Source organism: Symphalangus syndactylus, chromosome 14 (assembly GCF_028878055.3).
Source record: "Symphalangus syndactylus isolate Jambi chromosome 14, NHGRI_mSymSyn1-v2.1_pri, whole genome shotgun sequence".
NCBI lineage: Eukaryota > Metazoa > Chordata > Mammalia > Primates > Hylobatidae > Symphalangus > Symphalangus syndactylus.
In genome coordinates, this window is record NC_072436.2 from 50,506,314 (window position 1) to 50,532,626 (window position 26,313).

General features: G+C 46.8%; 1 protein-coding gene across 2 annotated transcripts in view; it reads left to right on the forward strand.

Annotated features, from left to right (window-relative positions):
* Nucleotides 1-17,380, forward strand: part of RFX8 (regulatory factor X8) — a 67,871-nt gene extending 50,491 nt beyond the window's left edge. The window contains exons 6-11 of one of the 2 annotated variants that reach the window (XM_055241656.1): nt 1,059-1,117; nt 2,879-3,035; nt 5,236-5,330; nt 9,578-9,692; nt 12,150-12,466; nt 17,204-17,380. In XM_055241656.1, the coding sequence (XP_055097631.1) occupies nt 1,059-1,117; nt 2,879-3,035; nt 5,236-5,330; nt 9,578-9,692; nt 12,150-12,466; nt 17,204-17,380 (920 nt within the window). The remainder of the gene's footprint in view (nt 1-1,058; nt 1,118-2,878; nt 3,036-5,235; nt 5,331-9,577; nt 9,693-12,149; nt 12,467-17,203) is intronic. The other variant, XM_055241658.1, reaches the window with a different exon arrangement.
* The last annotated feature ends 8,933 nt before the right edge of the window (nt 17,381-26,313 follow it).

Genomic DNA, 26,313 nt, shown 5'->3' on the forward strand with positions numbered 1-26,313 from the left:
TTGGACTGCCTCCTGCCCCATTACTCCTGACTAACTCCTACCTACGCATCAAAGCCCAGATTAAATGTCACCTTCTCAGTGAAGCTTTCCTCGATACCTTTTTCCAGACAGCCTCCCTTTCTTCCTTGTGCTCTCACATCACATGGGAGCACTTAGCCTGCTTTTGGGCTGTGTTTGCATATCTGGTGACCCACCCTCCAGAGCACAAGCCCTTAGAAGGGAAGGGCTGTCCTCTTCCGTCCATCAGCTCAGCAGCAACCCAGCAAATAGTTATTGAGCAAACACTGCATGAGTGTTCTCCCAAATATTTGTCAAATGAATGAATGCATTCAAGAAGAGAACACCTGTTTCTATGTGTTCCCTTTTCATCCTTTCCTTTGCTTTATTTTCCAAGAAAAGCACTGTAGGATGAGAAAGTTGGGGGGTGCTCAGGGTTCCTGGGCAAAAACCCTAAACTCCTTTGAGTACCTTAGTCTAATCTGGCTGCTGTGGTAAAATACCACCAACTAGGTGGCAGTATATAAACAACAGAAATTTATTGCTTATAGTTCTGGAGGCTGGGAAGTCCAAGATCAAGACACCAGTAGATGGGTGTCTGGGGATGGTCTGCTTTCTGGTTCACAGATGGCTGTCTTTTTGCTTTGTCTTCACATGGTGAAAGAGGCAAGGGGTCTCTCTGGGGCCTCTAATCCTCTTCATGGGAACTGCACACTCAGGGCCTCATCACCTCCCCAAGGCCCCACTTCCTAACACCATCACAATGGGGGTGAGGTTCAACCTATGAAATTGGGGGTGTGGGACACAAACATTCAGATCATAGTAGCATGCATGTCAGATGCTGGGGTTACTTAATTTTTCTGGCACATGAGGACATTTCAGCCAAGTGTCCCTTGCCAGGATCTCCTAGCCACTCAGAGAGGGCCAGCAGACATGGGGTGGGGAAGTTGCAGTTTAGCCAGCTGTGCCTTCCTACCCTAAACATGCACCTTCTCTTCCCCACTGTCCACATGAGAACTTGAAGTTATCGTATTAATGGCCACATGTGTTGTTCTTAACAGAAGTTACTCTATTTGTCAAAAGACTAAGAAGAAAGACGTACCTTTCCAACATGGCTAAGGTAGGTCTCAGCCAAGCAGATAGGATGAACAAAGCAGTTTCCTGAAAAGAAGTGAAAGCTCTAGGTCCCTGTTAAGAGTAAGTGGTTGCTCTGTCCATCTGGAGGGCAGAGGGCAGGCAGGGTGGCCTTGCCTGGCCACTGGCAGAGGAGTCCAGGTGGGCCCCTGTGACTGAAAGCTAGAAGCCTGCCCCCTTTCCATCCATCCTCAGGAAGGCTCCAATCTCCTGGCTCTCTCAGGGCAGGAGGGAAAGCAGGTCAACATTTAAAAGATGCCTAATGGCCGAGCGTGGGGGGCTCATACCTGTAATCCCGGCACTTTGGGAGTCCGAGGCAGGAAGATTACTTCACATCAGGAGTTCGAGACCAGCCTGGCCAACATGGCAAAACCCTATCTCTATCAAACAAAAATACAAAAACTAGCTGGGCATGGTGGCGAGTGCCTGGAGTCCCAGCTACTCGGGAGGCTGAGGCAGGAGAATCTCTTGAACTTGGGAAGTGGAGGTTGCAGTGAGCTAAGACTGTGCCACAACAGAACGAGACTCCATCTCAAAAAAATAAAAAAATACAAATAAAAGATGCCTGAGGGAGGCCCCACACAGAGGTGCCAGTGTCAGAGGTAACAGGGCATCATAGCAGAGCCTATGACAGACAGACAGACAGATACACCCTTCACCTGTGTGTGTGGCCCTGTGGACTCAGTGTGGCCAGGCCACCAGTTACTTCAGCTCTGACCTTTTCAATCCTGGGGTGATTTAGAGAAAGGTTGAGAAGGGCTGAAGAAAAGATTCTATGATGCTGGCACCCGGCTCGTGGGCTACCAGGAGTCCTCTCTCAAGTCCTGTGAGCACCCTATCGGGACAGAGCCTGGGGACCATCACTCTGCTCCAAATCAGTCTCCACTGGGAGGATCCCAGCTGTGGCTTCCGTGACCCCGAGCTGGGCCCCATCCTCCCAGTGCAGAGCCCTCCCCAGACTCTGAGCTCAGCGGGGATGTGTCCCATTGCCAGTCACAGCCAGTCCTGTTCTCCAGGGCTCTCACAGTCCTGACTCGGTCGGTCTGGAAATGACCCTGCAGCGTGCTCTTCCTCTCAACCCAACCAGAGCAGCAAGCATGGGTTCTGAAGCCCGCCCCTGCTCTGAACCTTATTTTCCCACTTACTGTCCCTTAAGAAAGTTACTTCACGCCCTAAGAGCCCTCAGTGTCCTCCTCTGTAAAAGGGAGGCCTTCTCCCAGGACTGCTGTGAGGATCACCAGATGCATCCCAGGCAGTCGGACAGTGTTGGGGACTAGATTGTCCCCATTTGACAGCTGAGGATATCACCTCCAAGAGGCCAAATTCCTCATGGCCAAGGCTCCCACGAGGAAGGGACCGCCAGCTTCCGAATCCCGCAGCCGCTCCCTCAGGATCAGTGCAGGCTCTACCTACACCTTCCTCGCAGAGGCTCAATCCCCAGGCTCTCTCGCTAGACTCATTCGGGCGTGGGGTGAGTGTGGTGCAGAGAAGCAGCAGCAGCAGTGCCAGACAGCCCTGTTGAATGCATCTTCCCAGAGATGCATTCTTTCTTCTTCCAGAAGGGCAGTTCTAGGATGTGTGCAATTTTAACCTTTTCATTCTTGTTTAAGATTCATTTTTAATGGGTAACACCCACATCAATGTTTCTTTCTCCCCCACAACAAAAATCTTGGCAATTTGGGGGAGAGTTAGGCAAAAATAAAATGACAAGATTGAATTAAGTATTATGCCTCCCCATTGTCTTTAGACTATGCGAATGGTATTGAAAAGTAAGAGGCGTGTCAGTGTTTTGAAGTCAGATCTGCAGGCCATCATCAATCAAGGCACTTTGGCTACTTCTAAGAAAGCCCTGGCAAGTGACCGGCGTGGCGCAGATGAACTGGAGAACAACCCAGAGATGAAATGTAATCTTCCTTCTGCAGCTTGCTTTACTGGCATGTTGGGCATAGATTTGGGGCTAGCATGGCCATCGTTAACTCACAAATTTCTTAATAGGGGTAGAACTTTATAACTCCGATGTTCTAAGTTGTCTGCTCACACTTCTTTTCCTGTAGTAGGGCGATGAACACCCCAGGGGATGCCCTGTCCCTGTGCTCCCAGGACCTACCCCAGGGCCAGACAGGGCAGCAGTGCTGATACCTGTTAGTTGAGTTAATAAACGACCAGATGAGTGTGCTTGCTGCTTGACAGTATTTATCTCCAGAATATCTCCTGTGGGGGAAAAGTTTAGTTTCTGCATCTGTGTTGTACACGCACAGACTCCTGTGTCTCCTCAATCATGCTAAATTGCCTTGAGCTAGATGTCTGCGTCGACACATTCTCCCATCACTCTTGTTACTTGCAATGTGAAGTTTAACAATGGTGCTTTTACCATATTCATTACTTTCCAAACAAGTGACAGGAAGCAGGTGGATATTCTTGCCATTTGCTATTGATCATTGTTATTGTTTTTCAAGAAAAAAATCCCCCTTCCATAAAGAGCTTGCGTTGCTGGCTGATGTGTGTTGTTGCGTCCCTGGGGAGCGAATGTAGTGGCAGAAGGAGCTCTCCAGACTCAGGGAGGACCTGGGAGGGAGGGAGCTGCAGGATGGTTACCGATTATGAATTATGGCCGTCTCTAGGCCCTCCTATGATGGCTACAGGGAGGGTGCCAGGCTTCCCTGTGTGTGTCCTTTCCAAACACTCGCTGCTGTGATGCCCCAGGTAAATCGAATGGCCTCTCCCTCTATGGGCATAACTCCTTGCTAGTACTCTAAGCTGTGTCTACAGCTGCCCGCTCAGTTCCCATGAGCCCCTTCAGGCTGTCAGCTGTGTCTTATTCACCCTGGGCCACCCAGCATTGCACTGGCCCAGAGGAGCACTTCAGTGTTTCGTGACTTGATGGATACAGAATTCAGGAGTACACAAAAGCACCACCTGTAAATTAGCCCATCCTCTTTCTTTCACCTTGAAGTAGGGCTGGCCTTGGTAGGGTTGTGCCAGTTATTAAAATACTAAAATATATCCCTAGTTGTTGGTAAATGACCTCTGCCTGCTCCCCTCTACTGTCCTGTCCCTTGGTAGTGTCCCCTGGCTGACCCCAACCCCAGATCCTCCCATAGGGCACTTTTTTTTCCCACCGATCCAGCAACTAAAAGGTTAGCACCTAATCTGGCAGGCTTCAGAGCTGTTAGTAGGATTACTAATTCTGATGAGTAATTCTGCAGTTCTGATTAGTAGGAACCCAAAAGGTCCCCCTCCCAACGCGTTGGCTAACCAAACCCTCCTCTTGCCCCCAGCTGGATCCCAGGGAGTCCCAGGAGGGCATGAGACCCTCCCCCCGAGGTGCCTTCCAGACTGCCCACTGTTCTGGCCAGGGCTCCTGTGCTCCTACTGGCATCTTCGTGAGTCCCAACAGGAAGACGCAGAGTTCTGCAGGGAGATAGCAGACTGCCAGCCATTGCTGATACCTGCAGGCAAATGCTTCCAGTTCCAAGTTCAAGCGCACCTCCACCTAAGCCTCAGGGGGGCCACTGCAACCGACTCAGTTTTCCGAACTCTGCTTGGTGTGCAGAAGCACTCAGAAAGCTGGGAAGGCCAAAGGCTATTCTTTCCCTGTCAGTGCTACCTGTGCAGGTGGAGGACCCAGAACCTGACGTCACACCAGGCTGCACCTAACTGAGTGCATAACCGCAGGCAAGGCACTCACCCTCTCTCAGCAGCTTTGATGTATGTCTGCCATCACTTCAATGACATTAATAAACCAGCCCTTTTATGAAGATGGCAAGGATAGGTGAGGTCATGTCTGTATCGTGCAATGAGCTCATCTGAAGACAAGGTCTGGATAATTGCAAGGTGTAGTTATGGTTTCAAAATATTTCTGTTTCAACAAGTGGCAGAGGTGGCTCACAACAGGTATGTCCATGTAATTCTGAATAGATGACCGCAGAGGTGACAAAGCCAGCCTCAGGACATCCTCTGTGTTCACAATGAGCGTGAGGCCCTGGGAAGTCCCTTCGAGCTATTGTTCAGTGATGTTCTCAGGTTACCCAGTACAAAAATACCTAAGAGAAATTCTGCTCTGCTGCATGCAATCTTTTGTTTGTTTATTTTGTGTCTTTGTAGGTTTAAGAAACTTAACTTCTTTGCTGGGAACATTAACAGATCTCAGGGTATTCCTCAGCTGTCTGTCTTCACATCTCCAAGTACTTGTGTTCCAGGTAGGAAGCTGTGACTTAAAAAAAACAAAAGTGTTTTGACCATTCTAGATAAATGAGTGCCCATTGCCTAAGGGATGGGAAAGAGGCTTCTTAGGCTCTGGTCGGATATGTGACAAAGCTGGCCTGGGTGTGAGGGCAGGGGATGGCCTCAAATTTTGTAGCAGGCAGAGAATGGGGGTCGAGGGGGAGCACATCACATAAGAGTGTGTGTGTGTGTGTGTGTGTGCATATGTTTGGGTGTGTGGGGGTATGTGTGGAGGGGTGAGCCTGCGGTGAGCATGTGTGTATGTTGGTGTGGTGAACGTGGTGTACAGGTGAGTGGGTGTGCATGAGCGTGTGCAGTATGTGTGTGTGGGTGTTTGAACATGCATGGATGAGTGTGTGTACAGGTGAGCATGTGTGTGACAGTGTGTGTGAGCATGTGTGGAAGTGGGTGTGGGTGACTGTGTGTGCAGGTGTGTATTGCAGCAATGGGAGTGTGGAAGAGGAGGAGGGGTTTTGTCTGTTTTAGGGGGAGAACAGCCCTTGTCTGCATGTTTTGCAAACATGTTCCAGTAAAGTGTCTGGCTTGATTTCAAAAGCCCAAAGATGGTTTCGTTGTTGATATGGGCAGGTTTGATCCTTCCGACCAACGTGGCTCTTGGAAGTTGCTTCAGTGGGATCCTGGGCTTGATTTTCATCATCCTCCGTGGGGGCAGTCACCTGTGGACAGCTGAGAATGCCTTGAGAGAGGCCACGGCCCCTCGCTCCACGGGCCCAGGGCAGGTGGGGAGAGCTAGGGGCTGCGGGTTAAAACCTACAGGGAGGCCGGGCGCGGTGGCTCACGCTTGTAATCCCAGCGCTTTGGGAGGCCAAAGCGGGAGGATCACATTAGGTCAAGAGTTCAAGACCAGCCTGGCCAACATAGTGAAACCCTGTCTCTACTAAAAATACAAAAATTAGCTGGGCATGTTGGCACGCACCTGTAATCCTAGCTACTTGGGAGGCTGAGGCAGGAGAATCGCTTGAATCTGGGAGGCAGAGGTTGCAGTGAGCTGAGAGCCACTGCACTCCAGCCTGGGCAACAAAAGACTCCGTCTGGTCAGGCATGGTGACTCATGCCTGTAACCCCAGCACTTTGGGAGGCCGAGCCAGGCAGATCATGAGGTCAGGAGATCGAGACCATCCTGGCTAACACGGTGAAAACCCATCTGTACTAAAAAAATACAAAAAATTAGCCGGGCGTGGTATCACACACCTGTAGTCCCAGCTACTCGGGAGGCTGAGGCACGAGAATCACTTGAACCTGGGAGCCGGAGGTTGCAGTGAGCCGAGATTGCACCACTGCACTCCAGCCTGGGCGGCAGAGCAAGACTCTGTCTCAAAAAAACAACAACAACAACAACAAAAAACCTAGAGGGAAACGAGGCAGCCTGGGCCCCACCTTTTGAGACTTTGTGCTTGCCAAGGCTGAAGTGGTTGGGAAAGGCTTTTAAGAGAAGGTGGGACTTAAAACTGGGATACGAAGTATGTGTGGGATTAAAATAAGCTGAGAGAGGGGGGTCGGGCATTCAAGAGCAGGAGGAGCTTACCCAGGAAGGAAGGAGCGGTCCACACTGGTGGAGAGAACAAAGACTCCGAGGGCCTGGGTCTGGGAGCGTGGCTCTGGGCTTTCTCTTTAAGCTTCTGGCCATGTTGCAGCCACTCCCTTGTGCCACCTGCCTGGCCTTGTCTGTATCCCTTCTCAGTTGAGAAGAAAGAGGAGAAATAATCACTGAGACCAAGAAGACTGCAGGGGACTTTGGGGTTTTAAACCTCCTAGATATGAACCAGAAAAATCCTCAGGAAGGAGCTAGAAAGCCAGTTCTAACCCTTGGCAGGTGCCTGGTCTCATTTGCTTCTTGAAAATAATTATCCCAGATTCTGTATGGTTTTTATTCCTCCTGTTGATCTTAGCCAAAGCTTATTTATAACAGCAGTGACCATATCCAGAGCTGGATGGCTACTGAGACATTTATTCATTCACTAGCTGAAGGCTTATATTATACATCCTCACAGACAGGAGCTGTCCACTGTCTGTTCCTTAAGTGGAAACTAGAACTCAGCCTCCAGCTTTAATCAGATGAACCCACTGAAATCATCACTACCAACCCTGCCGTCCTACATCGTAAACCACAGAGCACTATATGTTTCCCAAGTCTCCATCATTGTGCCTTCAGCCTTCACAAAGGAAGCACATTAGAAAAATGGTGTTTTTGTATCTGCGTGCCTTTGAAGGTCTTGTTTTTGTAAAATAGCTTGGCTGATCTTTACAAACCAGATTATTGTCAATCAAATGCTCAGACTATTAAGATGTACACCCTTGGGCTTGTCAGAGATGCCCCATGGCTTCAGTTAGTATCTGGCAGTCAGCGAGCAGAGGGCAGTCCGGGCCCTGGAGGAGCTTCTATGTTGGGGGACATGAAGTGCCACACTGTGGAGGTGACAGGAAGAACGCTCAATGGTGTTTATGGCTGACTTTCAAACATTTGTGCAGAGACAGCCCTGGTCACTCAGAGCTGCATCCCTCGATGCTTTTAGGAAGTATCCCTGTGGGTTTTTTTTTTTTTTTAATTGAGATGGAGTCTTGCTCTGTCACCCAGGCTGGAGTGCAGTGGTGCAATCTCAGCTCACTGCAACCTCCGCCTGCCAGGTTCAAGCAATTCTCCTGCCTCAGCCTCTGGAGTAGCTGGGATTACAGGCATGTGCCACACCGCCCAGCTAATTTTTGTATTTTTAGTAGAGACAGGGTTTTGCCATGTTGGCCAGGCTGGTCTCGAACTCCTGACCTCAAATAATCCGCCTGGCTCTGCCTCCGCCTCCCAAAGTGCTGAGATTACAGGCGTGAGTCACCATGCCCAGCAGATCCCTGTGCTTTTGTACTCTCATTGTCCCTTCAACATAAAACCCTCTGCTGAACACCGATGGGAGGGGCTCCTCCCAAGAGTCCGTCTCAGATGGTGAGGAGCACTGAGCAGGATGCTGCTACCGAAAGGACCTCACGTCCCCTGAAGCTCAGGGCCACCTTCTGGTGTGCCAAGGGTTTCACTGGGGCAGAAGGGAAAAGAAGCAATGACAAGAAAGGGCATTCTTTGTTTGTAGCCGGGCTCTCCATCTCTTCCTCAAAGACATGTGGTAGAGCTGCGGTGGGTCCACAGGCATGTGACAGAGGATGAGAAGAGGCTTGGAGCATGCATATCAACAGATGCATTTGAAATCCATGACTCATGGCTTACAGATGGCTTCAAGTGTGGCCCAAGGCTGCCCTCCGCCTGGGTAGAGGGAATCTCTTAGTCTGTATGCGGTGGCATCTTATTGGTACACAGTTTAGTGCCAATGAGGCTGTCAGATGACCTTGGTTCCACTGGGTGCAGGGGCTGGGACTTTCCAGTTTGGAGCTTGCTTACACAGCAAGCATGACGACCAGCTTTTCGAAATAGGCACCACTGCTTTTCATTATTATGGGATTCTGTGCCCCTTTTCCACAATCAGATTTGACATGCAGAAGTGCAGGAATAAAACAACCCCTGCCCCTCTTGATGGCCATTCCCAAGTGGACTTCAATGAGGCTGTCCCTACAGTGTTTCTGTGTCACACATCACAAGTGACCTCTTTTTAAAAACTGTGTGGTGCTGGGCATGGTGGCTTATGCCTCTAATCCCAGTGCCTTTGGGAGGGCGAGGCAGGAGGATCACTTGAGCCCAGAAGTTAAGGCCAGCTTGAGCAACACAGTGAGACCCTTATCTCTACCCACCCTCCCCCCAAAAATTAAATTAGTCATGTGCAGTGGTGCATGCCTGTAGTCCCAGCTACTCAGGAGACTGAGGTGGGAGGATCGCTTAAGCCCAGGAGTTCGAGGCTGCAGTGGGCCAAGATCGTGCCACTGCACTCCAGCCTGGGGAACAGGAAGACCATGTCTCAAAAAAAAATTCTTTTGCTTTTTTTTTTATTTTAAGAGATGATTTTAAGAGAAAAAGTAAGCCAATTTCCTACCTTCCTCCTTCTCTCCACCAACTTTAAAGGGCTCTGCCCTGGAACCATCTCCATGGAAGACAGAGAAAGACCAGACATTGGCCCCGCTGCCTCAGTTCCCACTCTTGTTATTTCATCTTCCTCTTCTTTGGCTCTTTAAAAATGCGTGTGCATGACAAAAGTGTGCATTTGCAAACATACTATGCTTCTTGATTTTATCACCAACTGCAGCCTTTTTTCTCACAAAAACTTAACAGCCAAGCAGAAGCAAAGAAGAGTTTATCAAATTGGCCGCCAGCTTCCAGCTGAGATGGAATCTTCTTCTCACTGCTGTGAGCAAAGCCATGACCCTCTGCCACAGAGATAGTTTTGGTAAGTCAGAGAATAAGAAAATATTTTGTATTCTACCTTTTAAAAATGTCATTATGGCATAAGTATTTTGCATATTGCTATGTAGAATCCAGCCGTCTTCTTTTAACCTTTTTATGTAAAATATAACATAGATACAGCAAACCATACAACACGATAGTAATTTTTATTTTTAGTGTCAGTGTGATAGTCTGTCAAACAGATGGACCATGCTTTTCCTTCCTGTTTCATCATCGTTAGACACACAGGAAGCCTCTCCCTGTTCTTGAATTATGAGCTTTGTGACATTTAGAGAAAAGCACCAAGAGAGACAACTGAGATGGAGGACAAAATGGGTTCTTTGAAGCACTCATACTTAACTCTCAGGAATAATAATTAAGCTGCCATTGTATGCAGATGGTAGAGAGAAGGAAGTAATGTTCATTTTGCAAACTTCCTGGTCAAATCACTGGTCTTCCTCTGTTGGAGAAGGTCACATCTTTGATGCAATTGCCTTATAATAAGGGTTGTAGGGGTTGGGTGCTGTGGTTCACACCTGTAATCCCAGCACTTTGGGAGGTTGGGGCAGCTGGATCACCTGAGGTCAGGAGTTTGAGACCAGCCTGACCAACATGGTGAAACCCTGTCTCTATTAAAAATACAAAAATTAGCCGGGTGTGGTGGTCCAGTAGTCCCAGCTACATGGGAGGCTGAGGTGGGAGGATTGCTTGAGCCAGGGAGGCAGTGGTTGCAGTGAGCTGAGATTGTGCCATTGCACTCCAGCCTGGGCAACATAGCCAGACTCTGTCTCAAAAAAAGAAAAGAAATCTAGTCTGTAGTTGTTACTTTTCCCAGTCTACCTTCTCTGTACCTCCACATGAAATCAGTGTATTCACACCAGTAGTTTGAACAATGGTTTCAAGACTTGGACCGTGATTTTCCAAGGTTAAATAGGCCAGACGATGTTGTCAGGCTCACTTCAGGCAAGGTCATGCCTTCCACGGGGGCAGTGATGTCTCACCCAGATCCGTGGAGGAAGAGAACACTACTCAGGGAAAAAACTGTGAAGGGCTTTTGAAATGGATGAAAAGATTACTTGGAATGGACAAAAGGCTTTGAAATGGACAAAAGGTTGGCACAGCCTTCTGGGTTATCTCTGCCTTCCATTGTCTTTGAGTTATTTTTACAGCTCTGTAAGTTACAGCAAACTGATAATGCAGATGACCCTCATCCACGGAAATACAAGCTAGTTGTGTCAGGTGGTTGTGATTGATACTGCCCTGAGGACAGATCCCTTTTGCATCTATTTGTCACTGTCAGCATTCTTTTCTGTCTATAGTATATAGTTAGTACTTTGAATTCTCTTTTGAACCAGTAACAACATCTTACTGATGTAGCAATAAGATGTAATACATCGTTTAATTAATGAGTTAAATAAAACCTTTGATATGTCCTTTTTTCTTTTTTCTTCCTGAGATGGAGTCTCGCGCGATCTCGGCTCACTGCAACCTCCGCCTCCTGGGTTCAAGTGATTCTCCTGCCTCAGTCTCCCGAGTAGCTGGGACTACAGGCACGTGCCACCCTGCCTGGCTAATTTTGTGTATTTTTTAGTGGAGACGAGGTTTCTCCTTGTTAGCCGGGATGGTCTCGATCTCCTGACCTCGTGATCTGCCCACCTCGGCCTCCAAAAGTGCTGGGATTACAGGTGTGAGCCACTGTGCCCGGCCTGATGTGTCCATTTTATATCTGTATAAAAGTCATGGTTTTACCTTTATTTAAAACTTGTCTTTTAACAATTGCAATAGGCCAGATTTCCCCCTCTGTTTCTCAAGCAAACATTAATGATTGTTTTCCTTTCTGGGAGCTCAAAGGCCTTGGGATTTGGAGCACTCAGCTAAGTCACATACCCTCCTGTCTCTCTGATGACAGCACTTGCAGGCCCACCTGAGAAGACACCGCTCACAGGTGGAATGCCAGCTGGCCTCCTTACCCACTTCCCACACAAAGAGCTGCAGCCACAGGGTCTGCAAGAGGGGCAAGGCGCTACGTTTCAAACACCACAAAACAGCAGCAGGGCTCCCTCTGCACGCTGCCCCCATTTCCTCCCACCCCTTCTGGACATTCCTGTGGATCATACATGGGGCACAGTGAGGTTGAGGGGTACCCTCTCCAGCTCTGGGAGCAGCACCCAGTTCCCTGTAGGGTTTGCTTTCCTCCCATCTCACACCGGATGGATTTTAAGTTCATTTTCATGGGGTAGGCTATTTAGCTCTTGGTCCTTTCTGTCCAAAAGCTGCCCTGCCAGGGGTTCTCTACTGATGGATGCTACGAAAGAGGCCCACCTAGGCCTCTTCTGGGTAAGCTATTGGAACAAGGCTCATGTACACAGGTGTTAGCTACAGAAAAGTTGTTAGTTTCACAGTGATTTGTTTATTGTCTGTCGATCAAATGTATTCATTTTTGGTTATTATCTCAATGTAGGCTCCTGGCATCTGTTTCACTTGCTGCTTTTGGAATATGTGATTCATATACTTCAGTCATGCCTAGAGGATGAAGAGGAGGAGGAGGACATGGGGAATGTCAAGGAAATGCTACCAGATGACCTGACTCTCGGCCAGCCAGACCAGGCACTTTTCCACCCTCTGAATTCCTCACTGCCGCAGGCGTGTGCCAGCCCCAGCATGGAGCCACTGGGAGTGATGCCGACACACATGGGCCAGGGCCGATATCCCGTGGATGTGAGCAACATGGTCCTCAGGATCCTGGGCTTCCTGGTGGACACTGCCACGGGCAATAAGGTAGAGACACCAGGACCCCCTTCCACACAGCTGTTTCAAGGGGAATAAGAGCCATAGGTGGTTAGGAAAACCCTCAAGATCACTTTGTCCAAACAATGATAAAGGATTCTACAATCATCTTTACCCTAGGTGATTTTGCCGGGGGTGAGTTTAATTCACTGTCTGTTGATTACTGGTCGGCTCCGGTTTGTGGGACATTAATAGATGCCTGGCATGATTAGAAGTGTGGACCATCTGATGGCCTGGGTCTTTCTTGCCTTCCCAGAGTGTGCCTGGCCTGGTTAGACTAACTCAGCAATAGCACACCACTAACGTCTGAGTGGCATGCACTGAAAATTCCCCTAGTGTTCAAAGACAGGAAATGTCGAATAGTCTGAACAGAGGATTTTGAAAAGATTAAATTGGGATACCTGTTGAAAGATACAAAAATTAGAGTTGCTATTTACCTAACACCTACTATATAGCCCTTATGTATGTTATCTTGAAGCCATGCCATCCTGTAGAATATTTGTTCTTGTCATTGTCATTTGATGGATGAGGAAACAGAGGCTCAGAGAAGCTGAGTGACTTGCACAAAGTCACACAGCAAGGAAATGCAAGGAAATAGTGGAACAGAGATTGGAGCCCCAGCCTGCCTGATCTCAAGTCCATTCTTCACCTACAACCCTAGACAGGAGGTTGTTTTATGCCCTGAGGAGTGCAGGACACAGGTTGGAGAGGTCGGACATGGACCTCAGTACCATGAAGCAGAGCCGGACTGATGGACGAGCAACTGAAATGTCTCCATTGAGGAGTGGGGAGTGGGCTGGCATAAAAAAACTGACAGCAATTGTCTTAGGACTAATTTCTCTGCACATGTTTGATGTTTAGCTGCTATTCATCTTCTTTTTGTGCCCACAAGTTCCCCTTCTCGCACAGATGAGTTGTGCTTAGTAGGAAATTGAAGCAGGTGCAATCATTCAACCTGAAGCAGGTTAGTAGTGGTCTTGGCCGTGGCAATGAGTCACAGCCTAAAACTCTTCATGCCTTAGAGTCCGCAGAATAATAGGAACCTTCCAGGGCCCTTTCCTTCTTGAGCAAACTCTCATTCCGAGTTCTCCGATTGCAGAGACCCTGCACACCTGTTATTGAGCAACGCTTGGACAAGACACCTCCCTAGACCAAAAAAAAAAAAAAAAAAAGCAGGAGCCAGGGAAATGCATCTCTCAGGTTTACCAGTTCTCTATCTGTATTTGGTCTTTGTTTCTCACTTTGAGATAGTAAGTCACATATCCAGCTGCATTCAGTGCTCTCTGTGAGGCAGATTCCGATGTGTGTCTATAAATGAGAAACTCACCTCCTCCACGAGTGTCCATGTGAAAAAAGCAGACATGGTCAATGAAGGATGCAGCAGTGAAACACTGACCCCAACTTAGGGGTGCTGATGAGAGCTGGGCCTCCTTAGCTGGCAGCAGCTAAGGCGCTTTCAGGAAGCAGGTGTTTCCAGACAGTTAGCAGAAAGAAGGCCCAGTTAGATCTGAAGAGGCGATGGCTTGGCTAGGCTATACTTAGGAGAATGGGTCTCCCTGCTGCTGTACCTGGCAGCAGAGCCCTCCAAGGGCCACCAGTGGAAAGTGCCTGAGTGTACTCTGGAGCATTCTGTAGAGCCCTAGCAGGGCCAGCATTCATGCTGGGCTGCAGTGTTCAGCTCCAAGTGAAAGCAAATTCTTTGCGCTCACCGGCTGGAGCAAGAGGTCAGCGTGCAGCATGACAACTTGTTAAAGGAAAAACAAAAACATCTTGCAGTGACACTTGTTAAAGCACCGTAAGGGAGGCTTTATCTGTAAGGAAGGCTTTATTCAGTACCATCTCCATAGGGCTTTTGCAACCGGGGAGGGAGATTGGGCTTAACTCTGAGTACAGCAGGGACAGGGTGGCGGGTGAGGAATTTATAGCCTAGGAGCCAGGTGGGGGTCAGTGGATGGGAACTTATTAAGAAGAAATGTCAGAGGTAAGGGGGATTCTGGCTAAACCCACCTAAGAGGATTCTTGTAGAAGTCCAGCCAGCTGGGGTGACCAGACATCACCTGGAGGCTGGCAGAGGATGAGGAAACTGATCACATATGGAGATGGGGCATTCTCGCTAAAGTGACTCAGCAGGGTTCTTGCTAAAACTGGATTTTATAAGGAAGTGGGCGAAGGAGAAGGTTCAGGAGCTAGATTAAAGTTCAGCCAAGTGGAGAATGTTAGTCAAATTATATACACATGCTTCTTAGTCAGCAAGGTAACCAGGAGTAAGCATTTACCTCTTCAGCCACAGTTAGAAGGCGTGAAGAGCAGACGCCGACAGTCTCCTGGAGCTGAGCGTTTAAATGCATCTTTTCATCTCAGTGAAATAGGTGTTATCATCAACCCTATTTTACAGCTGGCATAACTGAGGATCTTGAAGGGGTTGGGTAATTTTCCCAAGGTCACTTCACTAATCCTTGGGAGAACAGGAATTCATACCTGCACAGATCCTTCCAAGACTGTCCTTCTCAGCATTCTCTCTCTCCCCGAGAGTGGTTTCTACCATCTGCTTTGATTCCAAAATTGGTCACTTGGGACTAATTACTAACAATACCTTCAAATCTGATAAGGGCAATCCTGGTACGTACATTTCTGGGTTCAAATTTTACTTCTTCCCCTTATTAGCTAGAACGTTGGACAAATTGCTTAACTTGTGGGAATACTCATGTCTAATTCTATAGAGACATTATGAGGTTTAAATGAGTTAATTGTTGTAAAATGCTTAGACTATTTCCTAGAATATAGTAAATACCCAATAACCACTGGTCATCATTATTATTTCTCCACCACGGCCTCCTAAGCTGAGCACTTTCTCTTAACACTCTTGGCCCAGTCCCTTAGTTCCTCTGAAGTTACTTGCCATGAGGTTTGGCCTATATTTAATGGGTGGAAACAATAGAGAAGATATTAAATACTTAATTGAACTACATAATAAAGCAATACAAGCAGACAAATGTCAGGTAATCCAAGGTAATACACATTAGAGATTAATTAAACCTGCTTCTGTTCGTTCATGCCTGCTGAATTAGCTATAATAACTTAAACAATCACACCAAAAAGTTACGCTCATCTGATTTTCATTGCATCCATTATTCAGCACTTGCACTCATCATCAACAAAAAAGCACACCCTGCGTGTCCCATCTGCATTCATCTGCCACCAGTTAACACCCCATTCAGCTTCACAGCTGTGGAAGCCTCATTCCCTGAACAATTTAGCGCCGGCCTGCACCTCCGGTAACAACTGAAGTCAGCATTCCGGATTGCCATATCCATCTGTCCCTCTTCTACATTCTAGCGGCGTTCAAAATAGTCAGATGCCAAGGCATGTTTAAGAACAAAGTGAAAAACTGTACTGATATTAAATAACGAATTTAGGTCATGTACTCCAGGATTACAGCAGAGCAAAACACATTTTTTTAAGTGTCTCTTCACCTCTAAGATAAAGGTGAAAACAATTTTTTGAAAAAGAAGAAAAACACCTTTTCATTAGTGGTGATGGTTTTTGTTGAATTTAGAGAAAGAGTGAGACATGCTTTCATGAACCTTGCATTTGAAGTTATGGTGCACACATCTCTGTCAAAGTATACTAGCTTATAGGAGGTTTATTGATGAAATCAGACCAAGCAAATACATTTCTATTGGGTTTAAAGTAGTCATGGCCAAGTTTCCTGGAGCTAAGGGAGGGATGGTACATTTGCCATTCTCTGATAGGAAGACTTGCTTGTCAGGTGAAGTGGCTGAGGAGAGCTTCAACTAACTTAGAACCTCCCCATCTCTCAAATCTGTTACTTCCCAATTGAGTCACCAATACCAGATTGCTGTTTTCATAGGTTTTTCTCCCATTTAATGGTTTATTTGACGGATGGGGGAAGGAGAGCCTGTGTGGGAATTTGAACTATGTCAGCTCCAGAGACTTGTTGAGAATGTGGGGATTAGTACCCATCTGGAGACCCCCAAATTGATGGTGGGTCTCCAGCTACATGGAGACCGTGGGTGCCTTTCACAGGCTCCCTCCCGACTTTCACCACTCATCTGCTTTCTCCAGTGTCTGTTAAGGAAGACTGTTGGTTTGCTCTCACGAAGACATTTCTCACAAACCGCAGAGCCCTCTTCCTTTCCCTAAAGAGAGCCCATCAGCTCCCCGCCCCTGCACCATCCCTGCCTTGCAAAGCCTCCCACTGAGTCCTCACTGGACCCTGAGTGTTTTCCTGAGAAATCAGGAGTTCTCTTAGTAAGAATAAATGCATGGGCTGGGCGCGGTGGCTCACGCCTGTAATCCCAGCACTTTGGGAGGCTGAGGCAGGTGGATCAGCTGAGGTCAGGAGTTCGAAACCAGCCTGGCCAACATACTGAAACCCTGTCTGTACTAAAAATACAAAATTAGCTGGGCATGGTGGCACATGCCTGTAATCTCAGCTACTTGGGAGACTGAGGCAGGAGAATCATTTGAACCTGGGAGGTGGAGGTTGCAGTGAGCTGAGATGGTGCCATTGCACTCCAGCTTGGGCAACAAGAGTGAAACTCCATCTCAGAAAAAAAAAAGAGAGAATAAATACATGAACTTCTCCTTTACATCCCAGGGTGGGACCACGGGCTTGGTAGAAGAATTCAAATGGTAGTTCCTGCAACAAGGAATAGTATAACTGTCTCTTTTTATCTTTTCCCTTTAAACATTTCCCTCTTGCAGCTCATCCAGGTGCTGCTGGAAGATGAAACCACTGAAAGCGCAGTTAAACTCAGCCTTCCTATGGGACAAGAAGCCCTCATAACCCTAAAAGATGGACAACAATTTGTGATTCAGATATCAGATGTACCCCAAAGCTCTGAAGATATTTATTTCAGAGAAAACATTGCTAATGTGTGAGATTATTTATTTGAATAGAGAATAAGAAAACTGATAGACTTGCATTCTTAAAAATATTACAGTTTTTCCTCTCTCTCTCTTTCTTTATTTCTCACGGTCTCCCTCTGTTGCCCAGGCTGGAGTGAAGCGGCATGGTCTCGGCTCGCTGTAGACTCCCTGCCTCGGGCTCCCGTGATTCTCCTGCCTCGGCCTGCCGGGTGGCTGGGATTGCGGGCGCGCGCCACCACGCCTGGCTGGTTTGGTATTTTTGGTGGAGGCGGGGTTTCGCCATGTTGGCCAGGCTGGTCTCCAACTCCTGGCCTCGAGTGGTCTACCCGCCTCGGCCTCCCGAGGTGCTGGGACTGCAGACGGAGTCTCGCTCACTCGGTACTCGGTGTTGCCCCGGCTGGAGTGCTGTGGCGTGGTCTCGGCTCGCTGCAGCCTCCACCTCCCAGCCGCCTGCCTTGGCCTCCCAGGGTGCTAGGATTGCAGCCACTTCCTGGCTGCCGCCCCGTCTGGGAGGTGGGGAGCGTCTCTGCCTGGTCGCCCATCGTCTGGGATGTGAGGAGCTCCTCTGCCCAGCTGCCCCATCTGGGAAGTGAGGAGCCCCTCTGCCCGGCCACCCCGTCTAGGAAGTGAGGAGCACCTCTGCCCGGCCGCCACCCCGTCTAGGAAGTGAGGAGCGCCTCTTCCCGGCCGCCACCCCATCTGGGAAGTGAGGAGCACCTCTGCCTGGCCGCCCCGTCTGGGAAGTGAGGAGCGCCTCTGCCCGGCCACCCCATCTGGGAAGTGAGGAGCTCTCTGCCCGGCTGCCCATCGTCTGGGAAGTGAGGAGCACCTCTGCCCGGCCGCCCCGTCTGGGAAGTGAGGAGCGCCTCTGCCCAGCCACCCATGGTCTGGGATGTGAGGAGCGCCTCTGCCTGGCCGCCCCGTCTGGGAAGTGAGGAGCGCCTCTGCCCAGCCGCCCGGTCTGGGATGTGGGGAGCGCCTCTGCCCGGCCGCCCGGTCTGGGAGGTCTACCACGGAGGCCAGACGCAGTGTGGGGGCTGGACGTGGTGGCTCACGCCTGTAGTCCCAGCATTCTGGGAGGCCGAGGCGGGTTGATCACTTGAGGTTAGGAGTTCGAGACCAGCCTGGCCAACATGGCGAAACATATGAAAAACACAACAAACCAACCAACCAACCAACCCAGCAACAACAAAACAGGTCTACCCTGGAGTCATACTCTAATTTTTTCTATTTTCCTCTCTTTCTGATCCTTTATCCCACTTTCTTTTTCTTCCTCTTCCTTCTCCTTCTTCTTTGTCAAAGACATAGAGGATTGAGTTATTATCATTGATCCATACAAAGTCCCTCTCTCATTTATTTTCTTTCATTCCCACCCCATTTCTATTCCCAGTCGTCCCATGTGCAACCTTCCTAATATGTTTGATATGCATCTTTTTGTTTGTACGTATTTTTAGAAAATGTTTATTGTTTTGTGTGCAAAAAAAAAAAAAATAATTTAAAAAAAAGAAGGCCGGGTGCGGTGGCTCATGCCTGTAATCCCAGCACTTTGGGAGGCCGAGGCGGGCGGATCACGAGGTCAGAGAATCAAGACCATCCTGGCTAACACGGTGAAACCCTGTCTCCACTAAAAATACAAAAAATTCTCGGGGCATGGTGGTGGGGGCCTGTAGTCCCAGCTACTCCGGAGCCTGAGCCAGGAGAATGGCGTGAGCCCAGGAGGTGGAGCTTGCAGTGAGTAGAGATTGCGCCACTGCACTCCAGCCTGGGCAACAGAGCAAGACTCCGTCTCAAAAAATTAAAAAATAAAAAATAAAAACAAGAAAAAAAAAAGAAAAAAAAGTTTTTCTATTGACGAAAGACGATGTTATGTATATAATAGGTATAGCATTGTCTATTTTATGTTTATATGTATTTCAAGGAGGTGGTTTTGATAAAATATATAAACTGATTCGGAGAATAATTTTTGCCTCTGTTGCTTTTCTTTTGGGGCTGTCCGAGTATTTCTATTTTGAGACATGGCAGAAAAGAAATTTGAGAATGCTTTTTGGGAGAAAAGAAATGGTTAAGACTCCAGAAAAAGAAAAAGTTCAAAGAATACCAACTGGTACAAGCAGTAAAATGCCAGTGGCAATATTTTTCCTCCCCTTGGTGGTGCCTCAATCGAAATAGAATTTGTAGATAGATCCCCTCAGGCAGTGAGGAACAGAAAAAAAATCAATATGATATCACTGTTAAACTCATTCACTGGTCCATTAAACACCTTTGGTTCACTATCCCAATTTTCTTAAAGTGAGAGAATTTTGAATTCAACAATGTCTGCAGCAGAGGCTAATGTCCTGCTTTGAATCACTCTTTAGTTCTCTTTTTGTAGCAAAATCCACTTTTATGTAACTGATTATAATATTTAAAAGGAATTTTAAAATTCGTGCTTAACATGATTTCCAGTGTACATGGAAAAAACAGAGTATTTTATTGATCTTATATTACATATGAAATGAACTAAATTTCATGTATCTTTACATGTGGAATGAATTAAATTTACTTATGAAATGAATTACATTTCCCCAAATGCTTGGACATTAAAAAAAAAAAACACAGGAGCTATACGTCTGTAGATTCATTAAAATTACTCATCTTTATGGACAAAAAAGTAATCATATTTAAGAGCCTTTTTCAACTACATTTACTATATTATCTCAAGCTATCTGGGAGGAGTTGTTTTTTGTCGAAGAATGAGTCAGAGAGACATTTATTCTTTTGCTCACTGCTCAGTGACTTTGCATGTCATGTGTTTGCTCATAAGTAAGTAGACAGTTGGTGGACTGAGTCACAGAACACAGGCAACAACAGGATCTGTAAGTCTGGGAACGGTGAATTTTGTTTGCATGTTTTGGGGTAAACTGATTAGCTAAGAGCTAGCAGAAGTCATTCTGGGCATTCTGTCCTTGAATGCCCAAGTTTACCAAAGAAAACAATTTTCATTGTTTCTCTGTAGTGTTAGACGTTAGGATGGGGTTGAGGATGGGTGGTAACAGGAGGAAGGACTTCTGGGACTGTTGCGATTTGTATTATTATGGTTTCTTTCTTATTTGATCTTGGGGCCTGTCTAGGAGAGCCCTGATGGGGTGGGTGGGGGAGAGAATAAGGTTTGGGTGTGTTGGTGAAACTAAAATGCAAGAAGCAGAAGTTTATCGCTCACAGACCCAGAGAGGTTAGGGGCACCGAATCACTAGGAGGGCCAGGAGGAGTCTGGAGGCAGCAGGGAGCTCAACCAGCCTGTGGTTGAGCCTGTGAGACCTGCCTTTATTAAGGCCCAGGGTGCTATTCCTTAGGCTTTCCCTTGGGACTTGTGGATCCGGGTCATTTAAAGAAAACATACATAAAAGGGAACTCATTTACATGACTCCAGTGTTGACCATTAGATTTTTTCCACAGCCAGCAGCTGTGGTATGAGCTGGATTTGGCATCAGTGAGATGAGGAACAAGCAGGCTCTATTGCAAACACCACACAGAGAGGAGAAGTCTCACTGAGGACAAGGATGACAGGGTTCAACTGGATTTCAAACAGCTTATGTCAAGTCTAAAAATGGCTGTCAAGGCTGCCACTCCATGAAGTCTATGCCAGTAACCCTCACGGGGCTCCCATTCTTGGGCTGGGGGCTGGCCATACAGTGTAGTGTGTTCACCTTGGGAAAATGTGTCACAAAGTTTGTGATTTGACTTGATTACATTTCTGCATATGTTATATATGAAAGTGTATCTTAAAAAATACAAGGTGGCCAGGCACTGTGGCTCACGCCTATAATCCCAACACTTTGGGAGGTCAAGGTGACAGGATCGCTTGAGCATAGGAGTTCAAGACCAGCCTCGGCAACATAATGAGAACCCTATCTCTACAAAAGAAAAAAATTAGCTGGATGTGGTGGCGCGTAGCTATAGTCTCAGCTACTCAGGAGGCAGGAGGATTGCTTGAGCCCGGTTCAAGACTGCAGTGAACTACGATCATGCCACTGCACTTCAGCCTGGATGACAAAGCAAGATGCTTTCTTAAAAATAAATAAATAAATGGCATTGCCCACTTTATGGGGATTGGATTGGAGGTTCCTGGTGGAAGAAAGATTAAAAAGCACACAGGAGGATTTCAAGAGGAAGCGAGCTGGGCTTGAAAAGTCACTAGGTGCAGTGGCTCACGCCTGTAATCCCAGCACCTGGGAGGCCAGGGAGGCTGGATTGCTCGAGCTCAGGAGTTTGTCACCAGCCTGGGCAACATGGTGAAATCCTCATCTTGACAAAAAATATAAAGTTTAGCCAGGCATAGTGGTTAGCACCTGTAGTCCCAGCTACTTGGGAGGCTGAGGCGGGAGGATAGCTGAAGTCCAGGAGGTTGAGGCTGCAGTGAGCTATGATTGTACCACTGCACTCGAGCCTGGGCCACAGAGCGAGGCCCTGTCTGGGAAAAAAAAAAAAAAAAAAAGAAAGAAAAAGAAAGAGAGAGAAAGAAAGAAAGGCAGAGAGGAAAGAAAGAAAAAGAAAGAAAGAAAGAAGAAAAGAAAGAGAAGAAAAAGAAGAAAGAAAGAAAGAAAGAAAGAAAGAAAGAAAGAAAGAAAGAAGAAAGAAAGAAAGAAAGAAAGAGAGAAAGAAAGAAAGAAAGAAAGAAAGAAAGAAAGAAAGAAAGAAAGAAAGAAAAGAAAGAAAACCACAAGCTCTGGTGTGAGAACAGAGTTGCACCTGCCTTGTAGGCAAGTCTTTGTTTTTAACTCCCAATCCCCTTCCTTGATGAGCTGAGACATGAGGCCCAGCAAGGAGAAAAATGAAAAAGAATGCAAACACATGTGCCTCACCCACCTCAGCCCTCAAATCCTAAAGCAACTAGCAGGAGAGAGGAGAAGATGTCAACCTTCATAAAGTTTGACATTTTGATTATTACACTGACATTTTAATTACTGTACAGAGATGGTTCCTATGATTGAAAGTAACTGGTGGTCTATTACTTGAAAGCGAACATGAATGTGAACAGAAAATCCCCCTATTCCCTACCCCAAACTTAGATTTTTCTTCAGGAGCCATAAGGAATCCACATAGCAGTTTGCAAAGATTGTTTTCTGCTTGTACCATGGATCAGTTCACTATTAGGGCATAACAAACTAATCCTTCATGGCTTAAAACAACCACCGTCTATGTCACCAGTCCACAGTTTGCTTGGGTAGCTGGTTCTGCTGTTCTGGGCTGGACTCAACAAATCTCAGCTGGGCTCACTCAGCCCTCCAAGGTTCCTGACAGGTATGTAGGGGGCTGGCTAGTCTGGGATGGCCTCAGCTGTCCTCCCTGTGGTTCCTACATCCCTTCAACAGGCCAGTTCATGCATGTGCTCATGGCAGGAGGGAGTCCAAGGGAGCAGACGTGGAAACACACAAGCATGTTTTCACACCTCCTTTTGCATCAAGTGTGGTCTCGTACCATTGACCAAAGCAAGTCGTGTTGCCAAACTCAGAGTTAGCAAGATAAGGTACTCCTAATGGGTACGGATACAGGGAGGTGTCAAGCAATTGGAGTTGTCAACCACGTCACTCTACCACCTACCTTATCCAGTTGAACTCACTCAGAATAACATCTAAATCATTATCCCAACTGCTCTGTTCCAAGATGGAAATGACCTGCTCAGGGTCCTCAAGCAGCAGTGAGATCCTGGCCATCTGCAGATTCCACAATCAATCACCCCCATCAATTGTGACATTATTACAGCACTGCCCTCCATGCAACTTAACTCGATAGGAAACAAACATTTGATCCGTTAGTATGGATAGAAACAATATTATTTTCTGAAACAGTAATTTGGAATAGGAATAATAATGAGAACCTGTACAGACAGACATCCGCCTTGGGCACATTACTGATTGTCAATATGGTGAGTACAGAAAGAGAGGCACATCAAATTTCTCTTCACAGTAATAATAGCTGCACCCACATGTATCTTGGAACATAAATGTTCACTCATGATGATAAGTTGGAAGCCCACTAACATGCTAGCAGCAGACAGATTTTTCAGAAACACATATCTGATCAAATATTTACAGTGATGTTTTCCAAAATTAAGTATTTGTCATGTATTTTTTCTTTTACCAGGTACTCTATAAACACTTGGGATTGTAGGGGTGGAAAGCTGTGATACCTTTCCTCACCCACCATAAGGGTCATGGCCAACACTCCTGTAACAAAAGAAAAAAGAGAAAAGCATAACAAATGTATTTAATATTTAATCCAATGTATTAGCCCATTCTCACACTGCTACAAAGAAATACCCGCGACTGGGTAATTTATAAAGAAAAGAGGTTTAATTGGCTCATGGTTCCACAGGCTGTACAGGAAGCATGGTGGCATTTGCTTGGCTTCTGGGGAGGCCACAGGAAACTTACAATCATGGCAGAAGGTGAAGGGGAAGCAGACACATCTTACATGGCTGAAGCAGGAGGCAGTGGGCAGGATAGGTGCTATACACTTTTAAACGATGAGATCTCACAAGAACTCACACACTATTAGTGAGTAGTAGCAAAGGGGATATTCACCCCCATGATCCAATCACCTCCCAGCAGGCCCCACCTCCAACGTTGGGGATTACAGTTCGACATGAGATTTGAGCGGGGACACAGATCCAAACTGTACCATCCAAGTTTTATGTGACATGAAAGCCTAAATAAATAAAGACTCGGTGGCCCACGCCTGTAATCCCAGCACTTTGGGAGGCCGAGACAGGCGGATCACGAGGTCAGGAGATCAAGACCATTCTAGCTAACACGGTGAAACCCCGCCTCTACTAAAAATACAAAAAAAAATTAGCCGGGCATGGTGGTGGGCGCCTGTAGTCCCAGCTACTCCGGAGGCTGAGGCAGGAGAATGGCGTGAACCCACGAGGCGGAGGTTGCAGTGAGCCGAGATCACGCCACTGCACTCCAGCCTGGGCAACAGAACAAGACTCCCTCTCAAAAAATAAATAAATAAAGACTCAAAGACTCAGGGAAAACTGTCCATTTCCATGCTTAGGTTCGGTGAAGAAAGGACAACCATGAAGAAATGTGATTGGACAAAAAGTGAATGATCTAATGGTAATACACTGAGTGGGGAAACCCAGCAAGGCCTGTCTGTTCAGGTTCTTCTTCCTTCTTCTGTGTCATTCCCTTCCCCCAGGTGTGGGGCAGGACCCCTTCTGGAATAAGGTCTCATGACCTACTCTCAGGTAAGGTGGGTCCGAGAATCTCTTTATGGCCAGCTCCTATACAGAAAGGCAGAGGGGGTTAGAGTCATATTTCTAGGCTTTATGGCTGGCTTTGAAGGAGAGGGGTTCTAATTTCTATGATCCATCTTGGGGAAGAGAAATTCCAGTTCCTGTGGCCTGCCTTGTGGGGGAGAGGGGAGCAGGAGAAAGAAGGGTAGGAAAAGGCCAGAAAGAGATTTTGCTTCTGAGGCTCTTCCACTGTCCGTTACTTCAAAGTACTCAGCATGTCAAAGCGTTACACTCTGGGCATCGTTTTCTCAACCATGAATAAAATAGACAAATCTCTGCTCTTTATTGAACTTATCTTCCTGGTACAGGAAGACTGACACTAAGCTAATCAGCAAATACAAGCAAAATATCTTAAGTAGATATAAGTATTATCGTGAAAATTCACTATGGGGATGGGGATGCTCTTTTTTTTTTTTTTTTTTTTGACAGAGTCTCTCTCCATTGCCCAGGCTGGAGTGCAATGGCGTGATCTCGGCTCACTGCAATCTCTGCCTCCCGGATTCAAGCAATTCTCCTGCCTCAGCTTCCCAAGTAGCTGGGATTACAGGTGTGTGCCACTATGCTCAACTAATTTGTGTATTTTTTGGTAGAGTTGGGGTTTTGCCATGTTGGCCAGGCTGGTCGTGAACTCCTGACCTCGGGTGATCTGCTCACCTCTGCCTCCCAAAGTATTGGGATTACAGGCGCGAGCCACCGCACCCAGCCTGATGCTGCTTCTTATAGGGCATTCAAGCAAGACCTCTCTCACAAGGTGTAATCTGAAAAGAGACCTGAAGAAAGTAGGAGAAAGGGAAGGTATGAGAGTCTCCTAAAAAGGGGAGGAGAATGAATCAGAGAAGTAGAAGAGTACTACCAGGCAGGGCTAATGCCCCCTTGAAGTTAATGGCCATAAATCTGAAGTGATTAAGGAACTTAAAATCATATATATTCTCTATATATACACTGTATATATATTTAAAATCATATACACACTGTATATAAATCACATATATGATATATAAATCATATATACTATACATATGTATAGTATATATGATTTATATATATATATAGACACTTCAAATTTATGGCCATTAACTAAATTATATATATATACGATTTTAAGCCTCTTAATCTCTTCAATATATATAGAATATAGAATATATTGATAAAAGAAATTAAAGGCAACACAAATAAGTGCAAAGACATCCCGTATTCATGAATCAGAAGACATAATTTTGTTAAACTGTCCATACTACCCAAAGGAATCTACAAATTCAATTCAATTCCTATCAAAATCCACTTAGTGGCTGGGTGCAGAGGCTCACACCCCGGAAGGCCAAGGTGGGATAACCATTTGAGTCCAGGAGTTCAAGACCAGCCTGGACAACATAGCAAGACCCCATTTCTAAAAAAAAAAAATTAAAAATTAGCCAGGCATGATGGCATGTGCCCATCTATAGTCCTAGCTACTCCAGAGGCCAAGGAGAGAGGATCGCTTGAGCACAGAAGTTTGAGGTTACAGTGAGCTATGATCATTACCACTTCACTCCAGCTTGGGCAAAAGAGTAAGATTCTGTCTCTAAAAGGAACAAAGAAGAAACAATAATAATACTAATAAAAACCCTGCAATGATATCACCTTACACCCATTAGAATGGCCATTATAAAAAATAACAACAGGTGTT